This window comes from Paramisgurnus dabryanus, chromosome 1 (assembly GCF_030506205.2).
Source record: "Paramisgurnus dabryanus chromosome 1, PD_genome_1.1, whole genome shotgun sequence".
Taxonomy (NCBI): Eukaryota; Metazoa; Chordata; class Actinopteri; order Cypriniformes; family Cobitidae; genus Paramisgurnus; species Paramisgurnus dabryanus.
In genome coordinates this window covers 19,165,079-19,188,898 of record NC_133337.1, presented here as the reverse complement: position 1 = coordinate 19,188,898, position 23,820 = coordinate 19,165,079, and the positions used below count along the sequence as shown (strand labels likewise).

General features: G+C 38.9%; 1 protein-coding gene and 1 long non-coding RNA gene across 4 annotated transcripts in view; one reads left to right on the top strand and one right to left on the bottom strand.

Annotated features, from left to right (window-relative positions):
• slco1c1 (solute carrier organic anion transporter family, member 1C1) overlaps nt 1–23,820 on the top strand; it is a 43,703-nt gene that overhangs the window by 13,317 nt on the left and 6,566 nt on the right. For all 3 annotated transcript variants that reach the window (XM_065264298.2, XM_065273348.2, XM_065264299.2), the window contains 4 exons: nt 18,807–19,052; nt 19,465–19,629; nt 20,061–20,256; nt 22,425–22,590. In XM_065264298.2, the coding sequence (XP_065120370.2) occupies nt 18,807–19,052; nt 19,465–19,629; nt 20,061–20,256; nt 22,425–22,590 (773 nt within the window). The remainder of the gene's footprint in view (nt 1–18,806; nt 19,053–19,464; nt 19,630–20,060; nt 20,257–22,424; nt 22,591–23,820) is intronic.
• On the bottom strand, nt 2,000–15,400 carry LOC135758723 (uncharacterized). The gene is made up of 4 exons (XR_010536570.2): nt 15,089–15,400; nt 13,935–14,070; nt 12,403–12,496; nt 2,000–3,613 (listed from the first exon to the last, which is right to left on the bottom strand). It is a non-coding gene; the product is annotated as an uncharacterized lncRNA (long non-coding RNA).

Here is a 23,820-nt window from a genome sequence, read left to right as displayed (position 1 = left end):
CATACATTTCTGTAATTATAGTATACTTATAAAGTACATACGTGTAATTTTAAAAGAACAATTTATAATATTTGGGGAACAAAGGGGTAACAACCAGGAAAAATACAAATAATATATGCAGTATGTTATAACTAAGGGCTAATTATTTTAATATTACATGGCATTATGTAATATTACATATTATGCTAAAGACGTGGGAAATTACAAATTATTTATACAGTAAGTAACCTCTGGCTAACGATTCAAATATTAGGCCTACGTGATATGGTGTAGGCTACATGCAAAACAATTTTATGTTTGAGAGTAATTTAGCGAGAAAACACATTCACTGAATTGGCTCGATCATACTCTTTTCCACATATAGCTGGTGCGTGGTGATCACACTGGCGTCATTTGCTTTCACATGGATTCCACAAACTGCGCTGATTCAGAAGAGACCTCTGAGATGGTTGTAACGTACGCTGGGTCTTCATTCAATCATAGTCATACACCACATATATTTTTGAAATAATATAGGTATAAAATATATTTAGGCCAAGTATTTTTTTAACCACGGGGTACCATATTTTTTCATTTCATGATGCATGTGATGGAGATTACTGAACAACAAAACTTGAAATTCAGTTAATGTGTTTATGCTATTTATTAGTACGATACAATTTATTTAGAATTTTCAATAAAGGTGTAAGGGTGGATTCACTACAGTGGTTCAGTCTGTAGGAATGCCAAAATGACTGAGAAATGTTAACAGCATGATATTATAAAACTGTGTAGTTCTGGTCAATTATCACCCTTCTGCAACCTACTAACGACGGAAATAAGTGCAGTTATAATAGCAAGATATGTGGGAGAGCATTGCTAGAATATAAATATATAAATTGGAATATCTAGCGTTTAAGTATTAACACTAAATCAAAACTTAACAACAGATTTGTAAATGAAAAGGTTTAGTAACAGTACTGACTTAAAGTAACAATTGAAATGATTACACTATAAATGCATGAAAGGGTACTTAATACAAACAATTAACTGTTTCCAATGTATGTGAGATATTACCTGATAAGATAGAGAACAGAGAAAGAAAGAAAGTTTAGATGAAAGAGAATCACCATTTAGAACTGGAATCTTAATGGCCTAAACCCAAGAACTCAGGTAAAGAAGAAAAGCAGAGGGAAGCAAGCAAAAGGCAAATGCCAAAAGGCAAAAGCCCAGAGCTCATGAAAACCAAGACCTTTATTCTCTATCCCTTGACCATGTGACTAAACCTAAAATGATACATTTAAACTGACCAATCAGAAGACCACACCTTTAACCCCCACTGTATTGAATAAACAGCTGTGACAATAGTCTGCGATCACTATCAGTAAGCACAGGAATGCAGATGGTAGAGTATGGAAATGGGGATTGTGACGAAGTTATAAATTCCTATATTTTTAATATTACAAAGGTTACTTACCTTAAGAAAAAGAGTACAGGAATTTTTTGGGTCATCAAGCAAAATTAAAAATAGGCAAGGCAACTATAGTGAAAGCAAAGCAAGCAAAACTAGAACTATTTTCTGTAGTTACTGTGTAAATATACAATATTTTGTGTTGTTACAGTCTAAGTCAAACTTGTTACCCCCTTGTTTCATGTAGTTACATAGTAAATACGGCATCTGCGGGCTGTAAATTAAAGTGGCACTTGTTACCCCTTTGTTTCACGTAGTTACAGAGTAAGTACAGCATCTGCGGGCTGTAAATTAAAGTGGCACTTGTTACACCTTTGTTTCCTGTAGTTACAGAGTAAGTACAGCATCTGCGGGCTGTAAATTAAAGTGGCACTTGTTACCCCTTTGTTTCATGTAGTTACAGAGTAAGTACAGCATCTGCGGGCTGTAAATTAAAGTGGCTCTTGTTACACCTTTGTTTCCTGTAGTTACAGAGTAAGTACAGCATCTGCGGGCTGTAAATTAAAGTGGCACTTGTTACACCTTTGTTTCAGGTAGTTACAGAGTAAGTACGACAACTGCGGGCTGTAAATTAAAGTGCCACTTGTTACACCTTTGTTTCACGTAGTTACAGAGTAAGTATGACAACTGCGGGCTGTAAATTAAAGTGGCACTTGTTACACCTTTGTTTCACGTAGTTACAGAGTAAGTACGACATCTGCGGGCTGTAAATTAAAGTGGCACTTGTTACCCCCTTGTTCTGTGTAGTTATAGGGTAAATTCAATACTAGAGTACTGGTGTAGATAAACCTAATTTCAGCCAAAGTTATCAACAAAAAACTAAATTACAAATTTAAAAGCATAGTAGAAACACCTTAATTTAACCCAAAACAAGTTTATTTAAAACAAAAATATTTATCCAAACTATAACATATTAAATACTAACAATTTTAAAAGAATAACAAGAAACTGTCAAAACAACTAACGATGAATGAACAATTTAACAAAAGAACATCAATTTAATTATTTGAAAATAATTAACCCCTAAATTTGTTTTTTTATAGGCAACCGCTTGTTTCCTGCCTTCATTTTTTCAATTTTCGATTTCAGCTGGGGGCAGGATGAAAGAAATTTCAGCAAATCCTTTGCATATGACTGCAAGGTTGTCCCTGCAGTATAGATAGATTTCAGTCATGTGACCTTTTACGTCATGCCGCCATCTTGAGGACCTACCGAGTACCAGTAGGCTATTGACAAGCATTGGCTACCTTGCTACGACTTACGGATTTCTTATCTTTTACTGTCTATGATTCTTATGGATACAGTAAAAAGCTACGAAAGACAACATGTCGCATCTTGACTGTCATGAAAATAAACGCTACTTTAAAAAAATATATCTTGGTTAGGGTGTTATGCCTTCTCGATCCCTGATGCGTTCTTCCAGCCGCTGTCCGCTGCTACCGAACTACCACTATTTTACAACATAAGAAGGCGCGACACAACATGAAACTTTGCTCGAAGTATCACCTGGATCTCTACACATGAACGCGGGCATTGAGAACATTGTTTTTGTACACAGAGTTTACTAAAAAGAAAGGTTTTGTACAACTGACTTTGGCTGTTATGGTGTCCGCTCGTCATCTCTGCCAGACGTAAATAATCGATTTCCGAATGCGAATGAATGAATCTCATATAAGGCTCCTTTTTCAACTAGAAGGTCATTATTGTTTTTCACTTGCAACAAAACAACGACTTATCCGTGCATTTTTAAGGAACTATGCTTTAGGAGATATCATCTTTACTCTCCTCCCTCCTTACGTCGCAATTGGAGATCGATACATCTTGACTGGGAAGAAAGCGGCGAGCGGACGCCAAATCATCCAAAGTGAGTTGTTCAAAACCTTCTTTTTAGTTAACTCTGTGTTCACAAACAATGTTCTCAATGCTCGAGTTCACGTGTAGAGACATAGGCGATACTTCGAGCAAAATATCATGTTGTGTTGAGCCTTCTTAGTGTTGTTAAAATAGCGATTTTGATGCTCACAGCATATTGAAGGCATAGCTTCTAGTTCTTTTGCGACCACTTCAGGTCCTCAAAATGGCGGAAGACAAGTGATTGACGTCAGCTGACATCCATGTATAGGGAGGCACTGTGAAGTCTTCTCCCTCTGATGCAATTGCCACCTGTAATCACACAAGTAGAGAAATATTTATATATTTAGCAGAATGTCAAAAAAGAAAAAACTTGTTACACTAGTACAATAATAGGAAATGAATGGGAAAATATGAAAAAAAAAAATGTTTTTGTGTGTGTACAATTTACAAATCAGCCACGATATAAAAAAGTGCACAGCATGAATGAATGGGTGAAACTCTAAAGCATCAAGAGTGCAAGACAGACAGACAGACAGACACACCAACCCTATATCACGAAATTACGTGACTATTTCACGCATGGAGCAGCGTGAAAATGTCATGCTTTGCCGTGTTTGAGCAAGAGCATGTCACGCTTTTCTGTTTGTGTCACTGTCACGTATTGGTTACTCAACTTTTTTGTCCTATTTTCAAACCATTGTCGCTTTGGTTTAGGGTTAGATTTGGTGCTTGTGTTATATGTCACTTTAAGTATTTGTCACTTTAAGTATTGGTTTATAAAAAAAAAGATACAAGGCTTATTCTTTTATATTTTCTAAACTTTAACCAGATTTCACCTGTTGGGGTTAGAGTTTGTTTAGGTAAGGATGTAATTTTATGTAAATCTAACCCTAAACCGAAGCGACAATGGTTAGAAATTAGGACAAAAAAGTTGAGTAACCAATACGTGACAGTCACACAAACAGAAAGCGTGACATGCTCACCCTCTGCACGCGACCCTCTGCACGCGCTTCTCCCGGCTTCACTCTTCACAAGCACCTGCCTGCTCTTGTGCTCAGCGCGAACTCAAGTCATTTAAAAAAAAAATTACCTCATAGAATAACATTGTTTTAGCGTTTCTTTTTTCTTTCTTCAGGTAGTAACTTAAATATATGAGAAGGAAAATATATTTGAGTGATTTCCGATCGATTTGACACGTCTATGCTATTAAGAGAATATAATGTTAGAAGCTTTTGATAGGTGACTAAACAGCATTTACATTACATTTACCTAAAGCGAATTGAATGTGTGTTTGTCATTTCGTTTTACCTCAGAGTCTAACATTATTCTAGTGAAAATAAACGGCTATGGTAAGATCTGTTAACCTAAAGGGAATTAAATGTTTATTCTTTTTTAATAAATATCTGTTTTAAGTCTTCTATATTGTGTTAAAGTCACTGGTTGTTTATATATTTGATAAAATACCATGTTATCTAAATATGTGTTGAGGTATTTTATTATATTAAATTAAATTAAAAATAACCTGTGTTATAATACATTCATATAATATAACATTCAGTAATATAACATTCAATTATTCTAACGTTAGGGGAATGTTAAAATAACCTAAAAATAACAGTAGGGGAATGTTTATTTTCTTTAAGAAAACATTCCTTGCTATTAAACAAAAACCTTGGAAAATAACATTCTAGAAACCAAAAACTAATGTTAGGGGAACGTTTGGGGTACCAAATTGTTAGCTGGGGATGGGCAGAAATAGTTGGCTTACATGGAAATCCAGGATTTATCAATATTCTACATTAAACAGTGTATTTTTTATTCGGGCTACTTGAATTCATTTCGGGCTACCAAAAATGAAAGAGTGCCTGCCCGAAGGGCTATCAGGGATTAAAAAATTTTGCAAGCCCTGGTATCTCTATGGCAAACGTGCGGGGGAGGGCTGAGCCCACTCGGAACTACGGGAGCACAGAGGGGAGTGTTAGCGGATGTTAAAGAGGAAACCGATTTAATTCAAACAAATCGATGTTAAACTACACATTCGAGTTAATCGATAAAATCGATTTATCGCCCAGCCCTATCTGATTGTGTAGTTTGTTTAGTGTGTTGTGATTCGATAGCAGCATAGCTTGCCGTTAGCTAAGCAGATGACTGACGTATTCCTGTGGGCGGAGTTTAGTAAAAAAAAAATTCTACTGAGGTCATTAAAGCGGGAAGTAGAGGGCTAAAGTCCAAACCGGCCGTTCGCTGTAGGCTTTGAGGTATTCAGAGGAATTCTGTTAAAGAAAATATATCACCTGGGAGTGAACTTTGAGCTTCATCATTTTACAAGTATTATTAATGCTATTATAGCAGGGCTCGAAATTGCGACTATTTTGGTCGCATATGCGACCGAAATTTAATCTGTGCCACCTTAAAATATATTTGGGAGCATTTGTGCGACTGCCCATTTTGTTGTGTGGTGCGACTTGATTTAGATTGTGATGCTGCGTGCTGCTGTTCCAGGTTCAGTGTTCTCCAACGTTACTAACCAATCAAATTTCACCATTAAGTTCTTGCGTTTAATGAAGACCGCAGATTGGCTAAAAATAGGCGTCAGTCATTCCTTGTTGCCGTGCTACGTTGGTACGTGAAGCGCGAAAATGTGAAAGACGAACCGTCCGCGAGCGTGACGAGAACGAGCCGACTACAGCCAATGTTACTACTGTAATTAATGACGACGATCCGGATTCAAATGCGACTCCACCACCGGAAGATAAGACTTGCCGTTAAACCTTTCAGAGAAAGTGGCTTCAAGATTACGAGTGGCTCCGCTATGAGAATGGCTCGATGTAACTTAACGTTACTGTGTTTACTGTAAATCCTTTAAAACGGCGTTGGTGGCGGAATCAAAACATTTTAAGCGCCTAACCTTGCTTAAACATGGCGAAAGTGCCAAAAACACAAGTAGTGTCATGACAAATGTGTTCATTATTGATGGAGACACCGACCTGTCTGTCAAAGAGTGTTTGATTGTGTATGTGCGCATGCGCTGGTGAATGGACATCCGACATACATCCTTGTGGTCCATGTTGATGTGGAACACGACAATGTTGATGGTATGTTTTTATAGTATTTTTTAAAACATTGCCTATTTAGTAGTAATAGCATCCTGGTATTGCAGTTATCAATACCAATATATATATATTAGCCTTCTTTATTAAGGTCACTTTTGTAATGTCCCAATTAATCAGTGTTTTACGTGTTTGCTAGATTTTCTATTGTAATCTTAATCATTTTACCTGTAATTGTTAAATTATTATTGCTATACTATTTCAACAACATTTGGGTATTAATTTTGGAATCTATGCAGCAAAAAATAAAATGAAATAAAATAAATAGAAGACCAAATTTTAAATGCTGGCCATGGTGGCGTTTTATTTTTTATAAAATAAATCTATTAACATATACATTGTAGTTTTGGTGCCTTTAATTTTTGGATGGATGCGCCTAAATTTTTGCTGGTGCTCCTAACTCTTTAAAGTTGGGAGCACCAGTGCTACCAAATAAAAAAGTTAATTTTGAGCCCTGTATAGCAACATTACAAACTAACTAGGGTTTAAAAAAAGGGATATAGAAGAACGTGACCTTTAACTAAAGGTGGCATAGGTATAACAGATTTCACACTTTTAAAACCTGTGCTTTTAATATTGTCTGAACATTTGTAGATAAATAACATATATAACATATTTTGAGTTTATGCATGAGAGCGCCCTCTGGCTTTTGGATGTGGCAGCATTTGACCATAACTTATTGAGAAACGCTTAGGTTACTCACGTAACCCCGGTTTCCTGAAATAACGGGAACGAAGCATGGCGTCAATTTAGCTGACGCTATGGGGGGAAACTCCTGTTTACTCCGTGACTGAAGCCTATTGGTTAACGTCTGTACAAAGTACAGACCAATGACGTTTGAACCCGCGCGCGGGATGCACACGTCCTTATATAAGCGCGGTTCAATCGTTATTATTATTCGACTGAAGCGCGCAGCCGAATAACACTCGCTGAGTAGACGTTTGTAGCACGGCAAGAGACGCAATGCTTCGTTCCCGTTATTTCAGGGAACCGGGGTTACGTGAGTAACCTAAGCGTTCCCTTTCAATATGGTTCACTTCGCATTGCGTCAGTTTAGCTGACGCTATGGGGGAACGTAATCCCATCACGCCGTGCATACACAACGTACTGAAGTGCCTTACCGGAGAGACACTGCGTGTGGCCCTATACCCGGCATATTCACCGCTTTAAAGCAAATGTGTAAGCACCATATAAATTGTTGACGCGCACACAGTGGGGTTTTAAACGCACCGGGGGCACATAACATAGCACAAGACGGCGAGGTACCGAGCGCGCCGAGGCTGTGCGAGATAAGTAAATTCAGAGTCACGTTGGTGAGCTCGCTAAGCGCACCGTGGTGTACACATAAAACGCATGAGCGTGCATGATTGAGCCGAGAGAACCTGCGCTCGTAGGGCAGGGACGTCTAAGCTGTACAATCTGACAACGTAGACGGCGAAGACCAGCCGGCCGCATAGCAGATATCAAATATAGATACCCCTGTAGACCAAGTTCATGAAGAAGCCAAACTCGCACAGAGTGGGCTCTATATAGGACATAGCTCATAGAGGGGCGTGAGCCAGTGCGATGGTTTCAACGATACATCTAAATAACCACTGTTAGCAACAGACATACGTGTAGTGAGTGATCTGCGAAGCTCACGAACGGCCGATCGGACTATAATATGCGGCAGAACGGTTCGTAGCGTTGGATTATACAGATACCACAATAGTGTGAACCCAGGTGCGCCCTCGAGCGCATCGGGATGCATATAGGTAGTATTATAGTGCACAGATCGGTGAGCTTTCCAAGCGCGCCGTAAATGTGTATTGACTATAAATTGCACGGGCACAGGTGAACACTTGAATACATCGTGAATGCATATAGATGAATCAGAGTGTTATAATGCACAGGCCGGCAAGATTCTCGAGCGTGCCGTCATGTGTTCTGATAATAAATTGTGCGCACACGGGTGAAGTCTTCAGTGCACCGTGAATGCGTATAGATAAATCAGTGCACAGAACGCGCCGTGAATGTGTACAGATATGATTGATGAACGTAACGGTGGGCACCCAACGCTTTTCCAAGCGCATCTTATTGTATACCAAAATGTTATAGCGTGTACATGTGAGCTTCTCTAAGCACACAGTGGACGCATATAACTAAAAACCATATCGTGCATACAGGTGAGCTAATGGGCGCACCTTTAATGCAACAAACCTCAGTAGTGCGCGAAGCAGGGATGTCGAAGCTGTAAACTGACAACGTGGACGGCGGGGACCAGCCGGCCATGTCACAATTGTCAAATGAGAAACCTCTAAGACCATGCCCATGCTCTAAGACAAGTGAGCATAATTGTCACGGAGGTGATAACGTCAAAGATCCATAAATAACCTGTATTGACAGGTGCTCTAGTGAGTGATCTGTGACGCAGATGAACAGCTGATCGTCTGATGTACGTCAGACGTATCTGTCATACAGGACCTTGGACAGTTCCAGAGCGCTGTGCCTCGGGCACCGTCCGCATCTGAGAAATGACAGGCTTATGAATAAAGTGAATGGCCAGCCGTAAAAGCATGGTTCGCTGTTACCGCCGCCGTCCGCATCTGAGAGATGACAGGCTTGTGAATTAAATGAATGGTCGGTCGTAAAAGCGTGGTTCGCTGTTATCACGGCCACATAGATATAGGTAGGGCAGAGAGCCGCCGTGCCTCTGTAGTGAGGAGAAAAGTGTTCCACCCACGATTCGCGGGGGGTTTAGACTTTCAATGTCACTAGACAGAATGAATCAGACTTTGCATAAGGACGCCTCGTGAAAGGGGTCCTAGCAGCTTGCGTCAATGTGTCATAAGGCAGGTTAATATTTTGAATCTTGGTAGTTTAAGCATGAGATGCGTATCACTCTGATTGAACATAGCTTATAAAGCGATGCAATGAGTTTATAAAGGAGATGACTCGTCAGCTTGTTCAGGGGGCGAGATCTCAGTCTGGTTCGGTAAATAATGAAACCACCGTAGTTGCCCGACCGCATTATCACAATAACACGGTCGAGAGTGCTGCAGTGCTAAATCATCCCCTTAATGTACCGTATTCGCAGTACAAGGTGATTGATATGAGACAAACGGCGTTCCACGCGCCGAAGGCTGATTGCCGTCGTAAAGCGTGTTCAACCCACAGCAGATGCTGGGCTAGCTCGTAATGACAGCACTTCATGCAGCCGTGTGTAACTTAAGCATAAGCGTCCCGGCCGTCAGCTCGGGGCGGGACCTTTGCTTAGTCAAACTGAAGTGGACTTATGAACAGAATGCCACGATATTCAGCTTTCTGAGGCTCGTTAGAGGGGTACGTGTGTCCGTCCTAAACGAGATGCTGCGCGCGTCTGACTGTGCGCACGCTTTGAGCTTTGAAACTTATTGTGGCGGGTAGCAAGCTCACTTGAGGTTGATATTACCCTTAATATCTCCGAGTATTGGAGCGGAGGTGTGAGCGTCTTCGGATCCGCTAATATAAATCAGCTATATGGCCGAAAAACGTCATAAACCGCTTGGCTGTAAGCCTTTGAGTGGCCGTCCGGAGAGGGCGCGATTCAAACGCTTGGAGCCATGCAAAAGTCTGAGGCTGTCGTCTCTCTAGGAAGAGAGAATAACAGCCGTAAGACTGAGGCGGGCGAAACTGAGGCGGGCTGCGAGCGAAATTGGCAGAAAGGTGTTAGAGACACCGTACAGTCATGGGGTGTCAATACACAGTATATGGCCAAACCGGGGTTTTTCGGCTGCGAACGAATTTGGCAGAAAGGTGTTAGAGACACCGAACAGTCGTGGGGTGTCAATACACAGTATATGGGCAATCCGGGGGTTTTTCGGCAAGCGTCGATAGAATTATGGACAGCGGGCCATGTGTGCGTATTACTGATTGCTTGTCAGTAAGGCGATAAAGTGTTTAGAGACACCGTACAACCGTGGGTGTCAATACACAGTATACTAAGCACGGAAATTACTCTTTTTAGAGGAATTAAATACCGTTCGCCACTATAGTGAGGTCGCATAACCGACAGTATTACACAGTATGTTTTGATAAACAGCACACAGAAAACATTTCAGGGCAGTCCAGCCTTGGCGCGACTTAACCCTTTCTCCCAGACAGTTTCGTTCTCTGTTGATGCAGCTGTGCTGCGGAGACCAGAGCTCACCCGTTCAGGTGCACAAGCCTCAGTAGTGACGGTGACCGAACGGCTCACGGAGCAGAGCAGTATGTCTAGGTGGTTTAATGTCAGACTGAACCCATCGCAGAGAGGAAGTCTGCCGTGAGGCCCGCGGTTTTGCCGTTTATTAAAAGGGCAGAAAAACCGGGTATATAAGAATGTACTAATATTCAGCGCACTGATATAGGACGGGACTGAATAAAGGGAGGTATTCAGGCCTCAGTATATTATAAACAAATTCGTTCTGCCTCTGATTCCGTCTAAACCAGAGAGAAATGACCGGGCAGACGAACAGTGAGCTATCCGAAGTGAGACAGACTCAGGCCAGTAAAGCTCTATAATAAGTGTTTTAGCGCTCCAATAGAGGCGTGTCCGCCTTATCGAGCAGACGAATGAGATTGTGCCGCTCCAGGAGGGGAGGGGCATGAAGCTCTCTTATAATAAGTGTTCTTGGTGCTCCAATAGCGGCGAATCCGCCCTATCGAGCAGACGAATGAGATCGCGCCGCTCCAGGAGGGGAGGGGCATGAAGCTCTGTAATCGTTGAACACTAGACAGCTGCATTTAGAGGCAGTGAGCCGTAATAACGCGTGCTAACTAAGCCGTTAAGAGACCTCACCACTGTGGGGAAAGGGGCGAGGGACTCCGCGAGCGTGGAGCACGAGTGGCTGTGCTATGACAGAGAACAGGGGCAGACCGCCCGTGTATGCTTGTCGTATGCATCCAGTTCTACGGTTCCCCGCTTGTTCATCTCAACAAGAGAGGAACGGCAGAGGGGAGCAGCAACACAGACAGAATAGCCATGCGTCGTATGAACGGTATCACCCGATGCACTCGGGGGATTAATATATGTGCCAGAGATCTCGCCACTGAATCTGAGAGGAGCGAAGGGACTCTGTAAGCATGAACGGTTGCGGTGTGACAGAACACAGGGGGGTTAGTCCGTGTGTGCTTGTCTATGCATCCATCTAGTCTCATGGCTCGCCGTGTGTTCATCTCGGCGAGAGAGGAACAGCAAGGGGAGCACGAAACATGGATAAGACAACCAAAGCATAAGCGCGGTCCTGGCGTGGGAGGTGCCAGACCGGTAACGCGCTCGGAGGAAATTCATAGCAGAGAGGCTCACCGAGCCGCTGTGCTGGACGCTATTACAACAGCGCCTGCTCTTTTAGCTTATAGCTTTATATTAAAAATATTGATCTTACCGGGCGGCCGCAGGGGAGACCTCGTCAGGTATGTGTCCGCTGCACAGGGCTTGTACCACGGCAAGCAAAGGCTATCTTCGGTTCTCGGCCGGAAAGCGGCAGGGGAAGACGCTAGACCTGGACTCTGCTATCTTCGGTTCTCAGCCGGAAAACGGCAGGGGAAGATGCTAGGCCTGGACTCCGCTGCAGGGCTTTTGTCAACGGCGAGGTAAGGCTTCTTCTTTTCTTTGGAGCAGCGAGAGGTTCGCGCTGAAGGAGAAAATAATGAGCTCCTGACGATTGAACCGCGCTTATATAAGGACGTGTGCATCCCGCGCGCGGGTTCAAACGTCATTGGTCTGTACTTTGCACAGACGTTAACCAATAGGCTTCAGTCACGGAGTAAACAGGAGTTTCCCCCCCATAGCGTCAGCTAAACTGACGCAATGCGAAGTGAACCGTATTGAAAGGGAACTGGGCATAATAATTGTACAATTAATTATTACACCCCTACAGTATAGCCACTGTCCATCTGTGATGGATAAAAGTCTGCCGCACAATGGGTAACACTGAATAGACACACAACAGTACATCATCTAATCATACAAAAGAAGTAATGTAGTACCTATTATAACACAACATAGCCGTGTTTTTTAAAGGCCTTCTTCACCCCTGAACCATCCATGTACATTGTTGCCATCAATCTGTTTGTAAGAACTCTGATAAAAGAAAAAAGACAACCAATTATATACATGATAACAGTAATCGTATTTATGTGTTTGGTGAGGGGAAAGATGTGGAGCTAGGGCTGTCGTGGTGAAGGAATTTCCCTTGCAGTGATTTTGCGTGGCTCACTAGCGCGCTATGCGGTTTTAAATGTCTTTCCGTTATGAGAAAAAGATTAACAAGCTATACTATTATATAAATATATTTTTTGAAAAAACTAAAATAAATTGAAGAACAATTTCTTAACAAGAAGTTTTTTTAAGTGCAAATTTACATAGCATCGGCAAATACAAAACAAAGCAGTGTCTTAAAAATACATGTAAATTAGACCGTATTTATGCACCTGTAAATGTACAAAACGAATGCAATATAGAAGGCAATGAATATTTATTTTTGGCAATTTCAATAGTATATTAGTAGATAAATTAACTTGTATCTATTAAGTATGAAAACGAATAAATCATTGTTTTGGCTAATTTAATCTGGATAGATCATTTTTAGACTGATTTGTCATAATTTCAGATCAAGCTTAAATGCTATCTATAACAACTTAAATTATATTCCGAGTGTAACTTGGTCGAAAATATGTAGAAATATAGCCTATGCGAGAACAAATTACAGAACAAAAATGTTTAGCTCACGCGGACTGAACGAAAAGCCGTTAATTAAGCGAACTCTCTGTAAAATAGAGGACGTGCAGAAACAATCAGGTCGGCAGATGATCATCAATGTTTCTAATGTTTCAGGCAGAGACTGGTGACAAAAAACTTTAATATCTAAATGTCCAGGTAAGAGTCAAGTGTTCAGTCAGTTAATAATAAAGCAACCGGCATTAATGGCTGCAGTTTCCTCATCCACGGAGCGGACGCTGTAGATACACAAAGAAAAAAACTAAATGATTTATTTTAAGTGGTTTTAATGCTGGTAAGCAATCAGTTATATTATGGTGCTTTGTATTTGTGTTGATCAGTTAAATTAAAGTAATTTTAATCTTTATAACTGCATCTAGATGCAGACGACGCAGCTATTCTGTCATCTTAGTTTCACTTCTTTCACACATTCACTGTATGATTTAACGAAATATGAATAGTATAGTATTACATTTTGAATTGAAATTTACGAAAAACAAGTTACTCTCTTAACTCTTGACAATCTATTTGGCCTTTATTATACATGTATGATGTGAAAAACAAGAAGGGCATAGCTATATATGAATTTAATGTGAAAAGCGCGGTTGTTGCGGTTACGTGTCATTCATGCGGTTAAGCTTCTCAGCAGTGCGGAAATACAGGATTGCGGTTACCGCGACAGCCCTATGTGGAACTCGGTCCATTGTTACACCAAACAGCACATATAGGCTAACAACATACAAGGAGAGGAAAAAACCCTGGATAAGCAAATCACAGGGAGAGATTCAGAGCACCCACTCACCCTCGGGCCCCGGACAACATCACACGGTGAAAGATGCAAGAGTCACAACACTGGCACGGACAATCCGGATAGTAGTCTCTGGAGGAGCATGAAGGAACACAATGGCTGGAACAAACAGAGACTCCAAACAAACGATCTGACAAAGACAAGAGAGACAGGGTGTTAAATATCAGGTGGAATGAGCAGCAGCTTACATCTCCTAAAACTGACCTTAGACGAGTCATTTTACATTCATAAGGTTTATTTTCAGGGTTTTTCGTGGCATAAAACTAGGCGGAGGTGGTGTCATCCTGATCTTAACTTGTACACACACGTAGGCCTACCGTACCTTTAAGTGGCTTACCCAAAGTGACTTCAACTTATTATTTCTAATAAAATTTGATTAAAATGACAATTATTAAGTAAAAATGTATATAAAACATTAATAATTTTACCAAACAGGAATGTTTTTAATAAAATAAAGCTTTTTATCACCTTTAACTAACTTTTTAGCCCACAATGGCCAACTGAATTAACCAGTTTTACTAAATGATCAAAGCTCATTCACATCTTGCAATCTCTGTGGTTTATTTTAAATGATTCAATCAGGGTATATTCAGGAATCATAGAGATGAATTTACTACCTTTTTCACCACCTTCACAAGATTTTTTACTACCAACACGACATATGACTGAAAAGTTCAATAGCTTAAATGAAGCGGTTCAAATGTCATTCGTGTGCGAGAACGTCGTACTGGGGAACTCGCTGTGTACAGTTACAGTATAGCCTAACTTACCGATTCAACGATCCAACTGCACTGATAAAGCAAAACAATGATGTTGCCTACGCTACGTCATATTAATTTCGCATCCAACTTTAGTGGACAATTTTTTGAATCACTTTTATTACGAACAAAAACTGTAAAACTAACATTCCTCGCGACATTTCAAAATCGTAGACATTTAAAAAAAACAAGTTATCTGCTTAATGGATCTAACTCTGTTAAATTACCTCAGAATCCTTCACAGTAATGTTACATTAACTAACGGGTAATTTCAATTCACAAAAAGAACAAATTAATCATTGCAACGTCAAATATTTAATCAAAACACAATCTTCTAAGTTTTTAAAGTCACCAAATTATGTTTTATTTCATGAGATGTTTATTACTCACCTGATAAAAGCGCCAACTTTCTCGACCTGCTTCGACTTCCCTCCCTCACAGCTGGCCTGACGTGATGACGTGCGTTTCAACGGTCATCAACGTCATAAATCTTCCAAATATTTTTTATTTTATGTTTTTCCGTGTATACATGTATAACATTGTCATCCTAGGTTTGCATCAATTTACACACAAAAATAAATAAATAAATTGTTGAAGTCCATTCTTTAGCTGCAGAGAAACCCAAGAATGTCCAAAAGCTATGGCGCCATCTACAGGTGGTATTAGGAATAGAGAATATAAATAGGCATTGTAGGTCCTACATTTTTCATAATTAAAATAATTTTTTTTTAAACAAATATGATTTTTTTTAAGAACCCTAGCATTGCATCTATCAGTTAAAGACAAGAAAATTTAAATAATTTAAAAATATGTAGCATTTTCACTAACTAATGTAAATTTTCCATAAATTACCATGTAGTTGTAATACTTTATATGCTTACATTATAGGGTATTACAATTTCATTATCAATTACAGCAAATGTATTTTAATTTTAAAGTATATAATATCACTAAAAAAAAAAATGATAAAAAAAAAATAAGTACTTCATGTGGGGTTACAGCAAAAATGCTGCCCTTTTTTGTCAAATATAATAATTACTGTTCGCTTAATTATTTCATTAACAGTAATTCACATAAATAGTTTTTTTTTGTTTGTTATTTGTTTTACCCACAGAAGTTGCAGAAGTCCACTTTTATGCAGAATTCCAACAACATATGATTCAAAACATATGTGCCAAATGGATGCATTTTAAGGCCCCAGTTAATTATTTTATTATTTTAAATTTACATTGATATCAATTTGATGTCAATTTGACATCAACTGAACGCCTAACATGACGTTGATTTGACGTCAACTCAATGTCAAACATGTTGGCCCGTATACTTACATAATCAATTTCAGTATGGAATAAAACTCATATTTTCACAAATTAACCACCAGAAGGACTTAATGTATAATCTAACTTTGAAATGATGCTTTGCAGCATCTTGATCAAATCTTGCCTAATATTTGACGTCAAATTGACATCAAGGTTCCCGCTGGGAAGTATACTATAATTACAGAAATGTATGCTGTAAATTCGCTGAACTTACGCAGTACTTTACTGCATATATCCTGGTTGTTACCCCTTTATTTCCCAAATATTATAAATTGTTCCCTTATAAATACACGTACGTACTTCATAAGTATACTATAATTACAGAAACTTACGCTGTAAATTCACTGCACTTACGCAGTACTTTACTGCATATATCCTGGTTGTTACCCCTTTATTCCCCAAATATTATAAATTGTTCCCTTATAAATACACGTACGTACTTCATAAGTATACTATAATTACAGAAACTTGCGCTGTAAATTCACTGCATTTACGCAGTACTTTACTGCATATATCCTGGTTGTTACCCCTTTATTCCCCAAATATTATAAATTGTTCCCTTATAAATACACGTACGTACTTCATAAGTATACTATAATTACAGAAACTTGCGCTGTAAATTCACTGCACTTACGCAGTACTTTACTGCATATATCCTGGTTGTTACCCCTTTATTCCACCAATATTATAAATTGTTCCCTTATAATTACACGTACCTACTTCATAAGTACACTATAATTACAGAAACATACGCTGTAAATTCGCTGTACTTACGCAGTACTTTCCGGGCTGTAATCTAAAGCGTTACCCTATAATGAAATCCTGAAAAATAAGACGTTGTTTTAGACAAAGTGCTGATGTTTGTGCTCATGGCACAAAGTAACATGATCACTCCTGACTACTCCATCTCTCGCTCAAACTTCCGTCAATATTACTGCGCCCGAGGTCGAAGTGCTGCAAACTAAGTGCTCTTCCGCCATACAACATAGTTTTCATTTTTTATGCAGTTAAAAAATGCCACATTTTGTTTTGTGACACCATACTTACTGATGTAACTACTTTACATAGGGAAAACATGGAAGTGTTTGGTGTCTTCTAAATTCACCCGTGTTTGGATCCTAAGAAATGAATGTGGCTAGGCTAAATGCTAACACATTCACAACGCGCTGTATAAAGATTAAGTGCACTATTTGAATAAAGATATTTATGTATTCATTCATCTGAGTTGAGGTAAGAAGATAGTAAAATATTGAAAAATTTTGTTTTTTTTCCTTTAAATAAAATGATAAAAAAGGTTTTGGCTACTATTAAAAGGCTTTTGAAGAGAAATTCATTTTTTAAAGGCTTGAAATCTGGAAGAAAATTCAGTTAATTCAAAACTGTACCTTTTTTGTCGCTGGGGTGGTACCCAAGGGTACCGTTTTGTACCTTTACAGGTATATAATACAATGTTGTACCTTTTGGGGTACATTACTGTTCCTTAAGGATCGCTTGTGTACCTTCAAAGGTACAGTTAACTGTTTTGTACCCCTAAAATTGAACTGGTACAAAATTGTTCCTTAAGGTACACATTTGGTCCTTAGGGTATAACATTGTACCCCATAAGGTACAACATTTTAATGTGTTGTATATCCATAAAGGTACAAAAAAAGTACCTTTTAGCTTTAGGATACCACCCCAGTGACAGAAAAAGGAACAACTTTGTACCTTTTTTTTGACAGTGTATTTTTCTTAATTTATTTGTATCTCAAATACAAGCCAAAGGAAACAACTTTATTGTTCTAGTTTGAAAGCCATGGAGACTGTATTTGTTAGATCCAAGTGGGCTTTTGGCATTTAAACATGCTTTTTATTCAACCAGGGATGAAGGAAGATTCAGAAATGTAAAGTTAAGATTTTGCCAACAGCTGTTTTGGATGATATGTTTCATGATTCAATCCATTAAGTTGGATGTAAGGGTTAAAGGGCACATAAGCTTAAATATGTAATATCCATAAATTGCAGTCAGTATTACAGTTGTTTGCATGGTGGGAATCATTAAATCACATTGTGTGCCTTGCAGAAATGTTCGTCTGGCAAGAACTGCGTGTGTATATTAATGTAAATTGAACACAAACCCCATCTGTAGTCCAAACCCAAGACAATATAGCAAGATAACAAAAACATAAAGCAAACGTTGTACTCTGAACATCCAGCCAATATCAACTAAAGCCCAGACCTTAATACGCTGTGATCAAATGTTTGGCATTAAATGTACATAAACAAAACTTTGAAACATAAACTTCTCTTATCACACAAATAAATCAATGGAAGAAGATTATTTAAGATATTTCAACTCAAACTGATGCTTAGATGTGCTAATAAAGATACAGAGACATACTTATATAAGCATCACATTAACATAATTTGTTGATGCTGTTTGAAAAGCTTCTCAGTTTGAAGGTAACCCATATATTATGAAAGCATGAGGAAATGAGACGATCTTGTGTTTCATGATTTTCACCAATGCACATTTTTATCTGAAAAGCCACATCAAACATTTCAAGTTACCGGCACATTTTAAACACAAAATGTCTTGCGATCTGAATATATGCGCTAAGCCAAGAATGTTTCTAAGGTTGCAGAGCGAGAAAGAGAGAGAGAGAGACATCTAAGACTGTCTGTGGATCATACTGTGTGCTTATTCCCACACTATCTGCTTCATCCGTCTGCTTGGCCCAAATATTCTGAACATGTGACTCGTGTAGCATCTATTCCTGACATGTGTATGTGTTTATATCTTCTCATAGAGAGCATTAGCATCACTCCAGGAGATGCACGCTGGGTAGGCGCCTGGTGGTTGGGATATCTTATCGCAGGACTCATCACCCTCTTCTCAGCCGTGCCGTTCTGGTTCCTACCCAAATCTTTACCCATGCCAGAGAGACCGCTTCCCAAGTATTCTCCTGAGAGGACCAGCTTCATCAAAAACTCAAAACTGATGGAGCACAAGTACCAGGCAGATGAACCCACAAACTTCCTGGAAATGGCCAAAGGTAAACATGGAATCTGTTTGAAATAGTCTAAACATCCATTTTGGTCCAGGCTAATTCTGCACAGATGAAGTCATGAACCGCCATTGTTTACAAATACAACACTGAGAGTTTAGAGGTAACCTCCGCTTTCTCACCGAGTTTATCTGTGTTTTGGTACTGATGTCTAAATGATATCTTACTCATTAAAAGACGCAAAAACATCACTACGTGTGTGCGAACAGCACATTTTTGTATTTACTGGTTAATTCATTCTGGTAAATTCATGGTAATTTCCAGAGATTACTGTGTGAAAGAGGCTATTGTCTGAGTATACTGTTCAGCGGGGCAGATTAGCAACCCTTGCCTTTCTATTAACCTTTTAACGTTATGATCTGACATGATTCTGTAAACATTATGCATTTGTGTTTTTCAGACTTTCTGCCAACGCTGAGATCCCTGTTGGGGAACCCGGTTTATTTTTTATATCTGTGTGTCACTATCATCCAGTTCAACTCTTTGATCGGCATGGTGACATACAAGCCAAAATACATAGAGCAGCACTACGCACAGTCAGCATCTAAAGCGAATTTCCTCATGGGTATGTCTTCTAGCAGTTAACCGGGCTGTGACCCGTGAGTTTCAATGTTCTTATGTTTTGATTCATTACGCTTCTTATTCATATGTGGTAAATATTAGTCTTGGTTCTTATATGAAATCTTAGAGGTTTATGGACTTCGGTCGAATCTCTGCAGGACATGAATCATTATTGCATATGAAAGAGAATTAAATCCAAAAATAATAAAACCTATGGTTGGATAAAACATATGCATAAACTTAAGCTTATTGTGCATTTTGGAAACAGCAACAGCCTTTGAATATAAGACAGGAGGGAAAACAAATAACTCGTAACCTTTGAACCCCAAGGCGAGCAGCGTTTGAAGAAATGACTCATCATGGATTATCTATGTCTTAAATCTGTGACACTGGTCCCTTGATCTTGATTTTCCCAATGCAATCTGTTTTTTTCAGGAGCGATTAATATCCCAGCTGTAGCATTGGGAATGTTCTCAGGTGGAGTGATCATGAAGAAGTTCAAGCTGAGCATCATGGGAGCGGCCAAGTTTGCACTGGGAACGTCTCTCTTGGGTTATTTCCTGTCGCTTTTCTTTTTCGCTATGGGGTGTGAGAATGCCAGTGTGGCCGGAATCACCGTGTCATACAACGGGTAGGAATATTACAGCTCAGTTTTGCTGAATATGTCTATTGTGGCTCATGTAAATATGTTGCCGATAGCTTTGAACAGTTACTTTTATCCTTATTAGAGGTGCCAGTATTACAAAGTATTCTTCACAATGTTCAGCACTGTTTAAGTTTATTTGAAATGTCTAGAGATGCATGTTTCTTTGGACAAATGTGACCCGTCACGGAAACCAGTGACACAAGTCGGCAGCACAAGTTTTGAGAAAATGAGAAACAACAGGTTTTTTTTCAAAATTTGTGATTTTCGTTGCAGAATCTGTTAGTTGAAATCTTGAAGAAGCCTCTCCATGTTTGAGATAGCAGTTTTTATATATTTAAAAGCGTACATTTTGCGGTTGAAATCGGCTTGTTTTTCCGAAAATTCTAGCGTGCAGCGGGGGGCGTCATTGTCTGTGTGTACATTTACATACTGTATAAGCTTGTGTTTTCGCCTCCGCCCCCAAAGGGAACAGCCTTGCTCCTGAATAGGGATAGTTCGCCCAAAAATGAAAATAATATAATTAATGACTCACCCATATGTCGTTCTAAACTCGGAAGACCTCCGTTCATCTTCAGAACACAGTTTAAGATGTTTTAACACTAGATTTAATCCGAGAGCTTTAAGTCTCCTCCATTGAAAATCTATGTATGGTTTCCATGTCCAGAAAGGTAATAAAAACATCATCAAAGTAGTCCATGTGACATCAGTGGGTCAGTAAGAATGTGTTGAAGCATCGAAAATACATTTTGGTCCAAAAATAGTAAGAATTACGACTTTATTCTTTCTTCTCTGTCAGTTCTGTTGTGAACCACGTAAAGTCACGTGACTGTAGTGACGCGGCTGTTCCTCAGACATGTTTGCTAAGTTTTTTTTATAGCGTGCGTCTTCCCAGACTGTAAACAAAGCTCGGGCGCACAAAACAAAAGAAAAATAAAAGAAGCTGGGGGGCGGAACTCTTTATATAATTGGCTACATGTTTTGTTTATCAATATTTTCAATGAAGTCATTGGCTGATGGAGGAATGAGCAAGCTATTGGTAACATCTCTAAAGGACGTCACGTTTTCGACGGCACTGTTTGGATTATCTATTTTACTACCGCCCTATTTTAAATACAAACTTTGAAGGCGGGTTCACGTGTTTAACGGAACGTAATCTCATATACCCTTACATGTTACGATGAAAATAGTCCTCAGATTGTATATTATATTCTATTACCAGACGGTCATGTGATATCCGATGTAAACAACAGACTACATTTATATTTCACGGATTATACGCATTTGTAAATATACTGGATTCGACTTGTCATTCCCTCAAAGGTAAAAAGTCCTGTTTATTTTTGTATGTTGTCACCCGGACTTCTTTCACAAAACACTACATATGATGCTAGAACATCTCAAAACGGCTTTACAGGGGGTATGGCTTAACTAAATGAGATGTAAATGAGCCCTATTGTCTCTACCGGCAGTATATCTTTCTTTCTCTATTTTCTCGGCTTTCTCGTTTTTGAATGTGTTACATTCAAATGGCCACAACTTCTCCAAATCTTATCAGATGTCCATGTGTTACACATCGTTGGAAAGCTTAGAAACTGCACTTTCAGAATAACTCAAAATGCCCAAGATCCGACTTGTGTCACTTCTTTCCGTGACTGGTCACAAATGGGTAAAAATGCGTCTCCAACCCAAACGTCATGGGTTCCATCCCTGGGGGACATGCATGCTAATGAAAAAATGTATAGACTGAATGCTGTGTAAATCACTTCGGATGAAAGTGTTTGCTAAATGAGTGAATGTAAATGGCCCAAAAACTTTTGGTTTGGGGAAGTAAGCAGTTACCAAATAGCAGTAAATTGTAGCCGAAATTACATTTACATTCATGCATTTGGCAGACCATTTAATACAAAACCAAAACAACTTACAGTGCATACTGTAATCTATAGGCTACATTTCATCAGTATGGGTGTTCCCTGTAATAATAATAATACATTATTGTATTGTTGATAAATTATTAGCTTTGACTTGTGATTTACCTGCTAAATAATATCTTTAGAAAGTCACACACGATCAAATGCTTCACAAGATGAAAGTCAAAAATTCAATATAAAAAAAATGTGCAGTTATATTCTGCTTCTATTTGTCTATGTGTACAGGACAGACCGTCTTTACAAAGAAGATGCTTCTCTGTTTGCACGCTGTAATGCTAACTGTCAGTGTCCTGAAACACATTGGGACCCTGTGTGTGGTGAGAACGGCCTTACGTACGTCTCGCCCTGTTTGGCTGGATGCCGGGCGTCCCGCGGATCTGGAATGGACACGGTAAGCGCAGAGAACATGATTTTGAAAACAATAGTGTGTTTGTTATCCTGTGTCTTCAAAGAAATTGAGCGACAATGTGTTGTGATTCTGTTGTGCCTTGAAGTCTGGTTTTCCCAGCGCTCTTCGAAGGGTGTGCACAACCTGTTTGTCTTCGACTCAAAGGCTGTTTCCTAAGTTTGTTCCTTCCCTTTTCTGTTTTTCTGGGTGTAAGATTTGCCAAAATCTTTCTAAATACTGTGAAGTTTCAATTTATCTAACAGACTGTTTGACTCATAACTTCAGTCTCTAGACAGAGTTTTTCCTCTTTAACATCCTCTGTCTCCTGTATTCCAAGTGTTTTGCCCCCTATTTCGAAATTGTTGCCAAACAAAAGGAATTGTGTAATTTAAAACATTTGTTCGAGCAGGACCAGTGATGTGAGACAAAGAACTCATTGTGATGATCGGTTTATTCAGCACATCAGCTGTTGACAGCTAATATAGACAGAAACTTTTTTCAAGTTTAAATCTAGTGGAGTCCTAACGTTTCCAAAGAAGAGATCACATTTGTTTAATTCAAGTCTGGAAATATATAAATTTTTCAGAAAATCATATGTCATTACTAAAACATAAGGTGAACAAAAAGTAAGATTTCCATGATTACACAAGCTCTTCTGGAAAGTTCTCAGATTTTGCTGGTTTTACTCAAAGCTTTGGAATTCATGCCCAAGCAAACATGGCATATATAGCTCATACCAAGCAAGTTATGAAATTAATATAAACTTATAGTGCATAATTTAATTTGTAAACTGAACTTTTTATTTCAATGTAAAAAAGCACTTTTACCAGTGGTATTAGTCTATCAGACCCCATTGTTTTAATGGGAAATGGATTTTTTGATGATATAAGGTTAATTGAAGACCATTTTTCCCCATTGTTTAAACAAATGACTTTTCTAAATGGAAATTTTATGTAATCTCTCAATTAATATGAGGTCAAACAAACAGCATGAATAATAATTAAAATTATTTAGCATTCATAAAAATAGTTTGCATTGACCGCATAACATCACTGTCCATTTACCACAATCTGTAACTCATATATGTTAAAAATGAATGACGTCTGGTTATTTTGTTGTAACAATTATTTGTCAGTATGAAGTCTTAAAAATTTATTAAACATTTAAGTTTCCCTGTAGCTGATAATTTTATCACTTAATGTCATCTCTGAGCTTCATTATAGCATATGTACA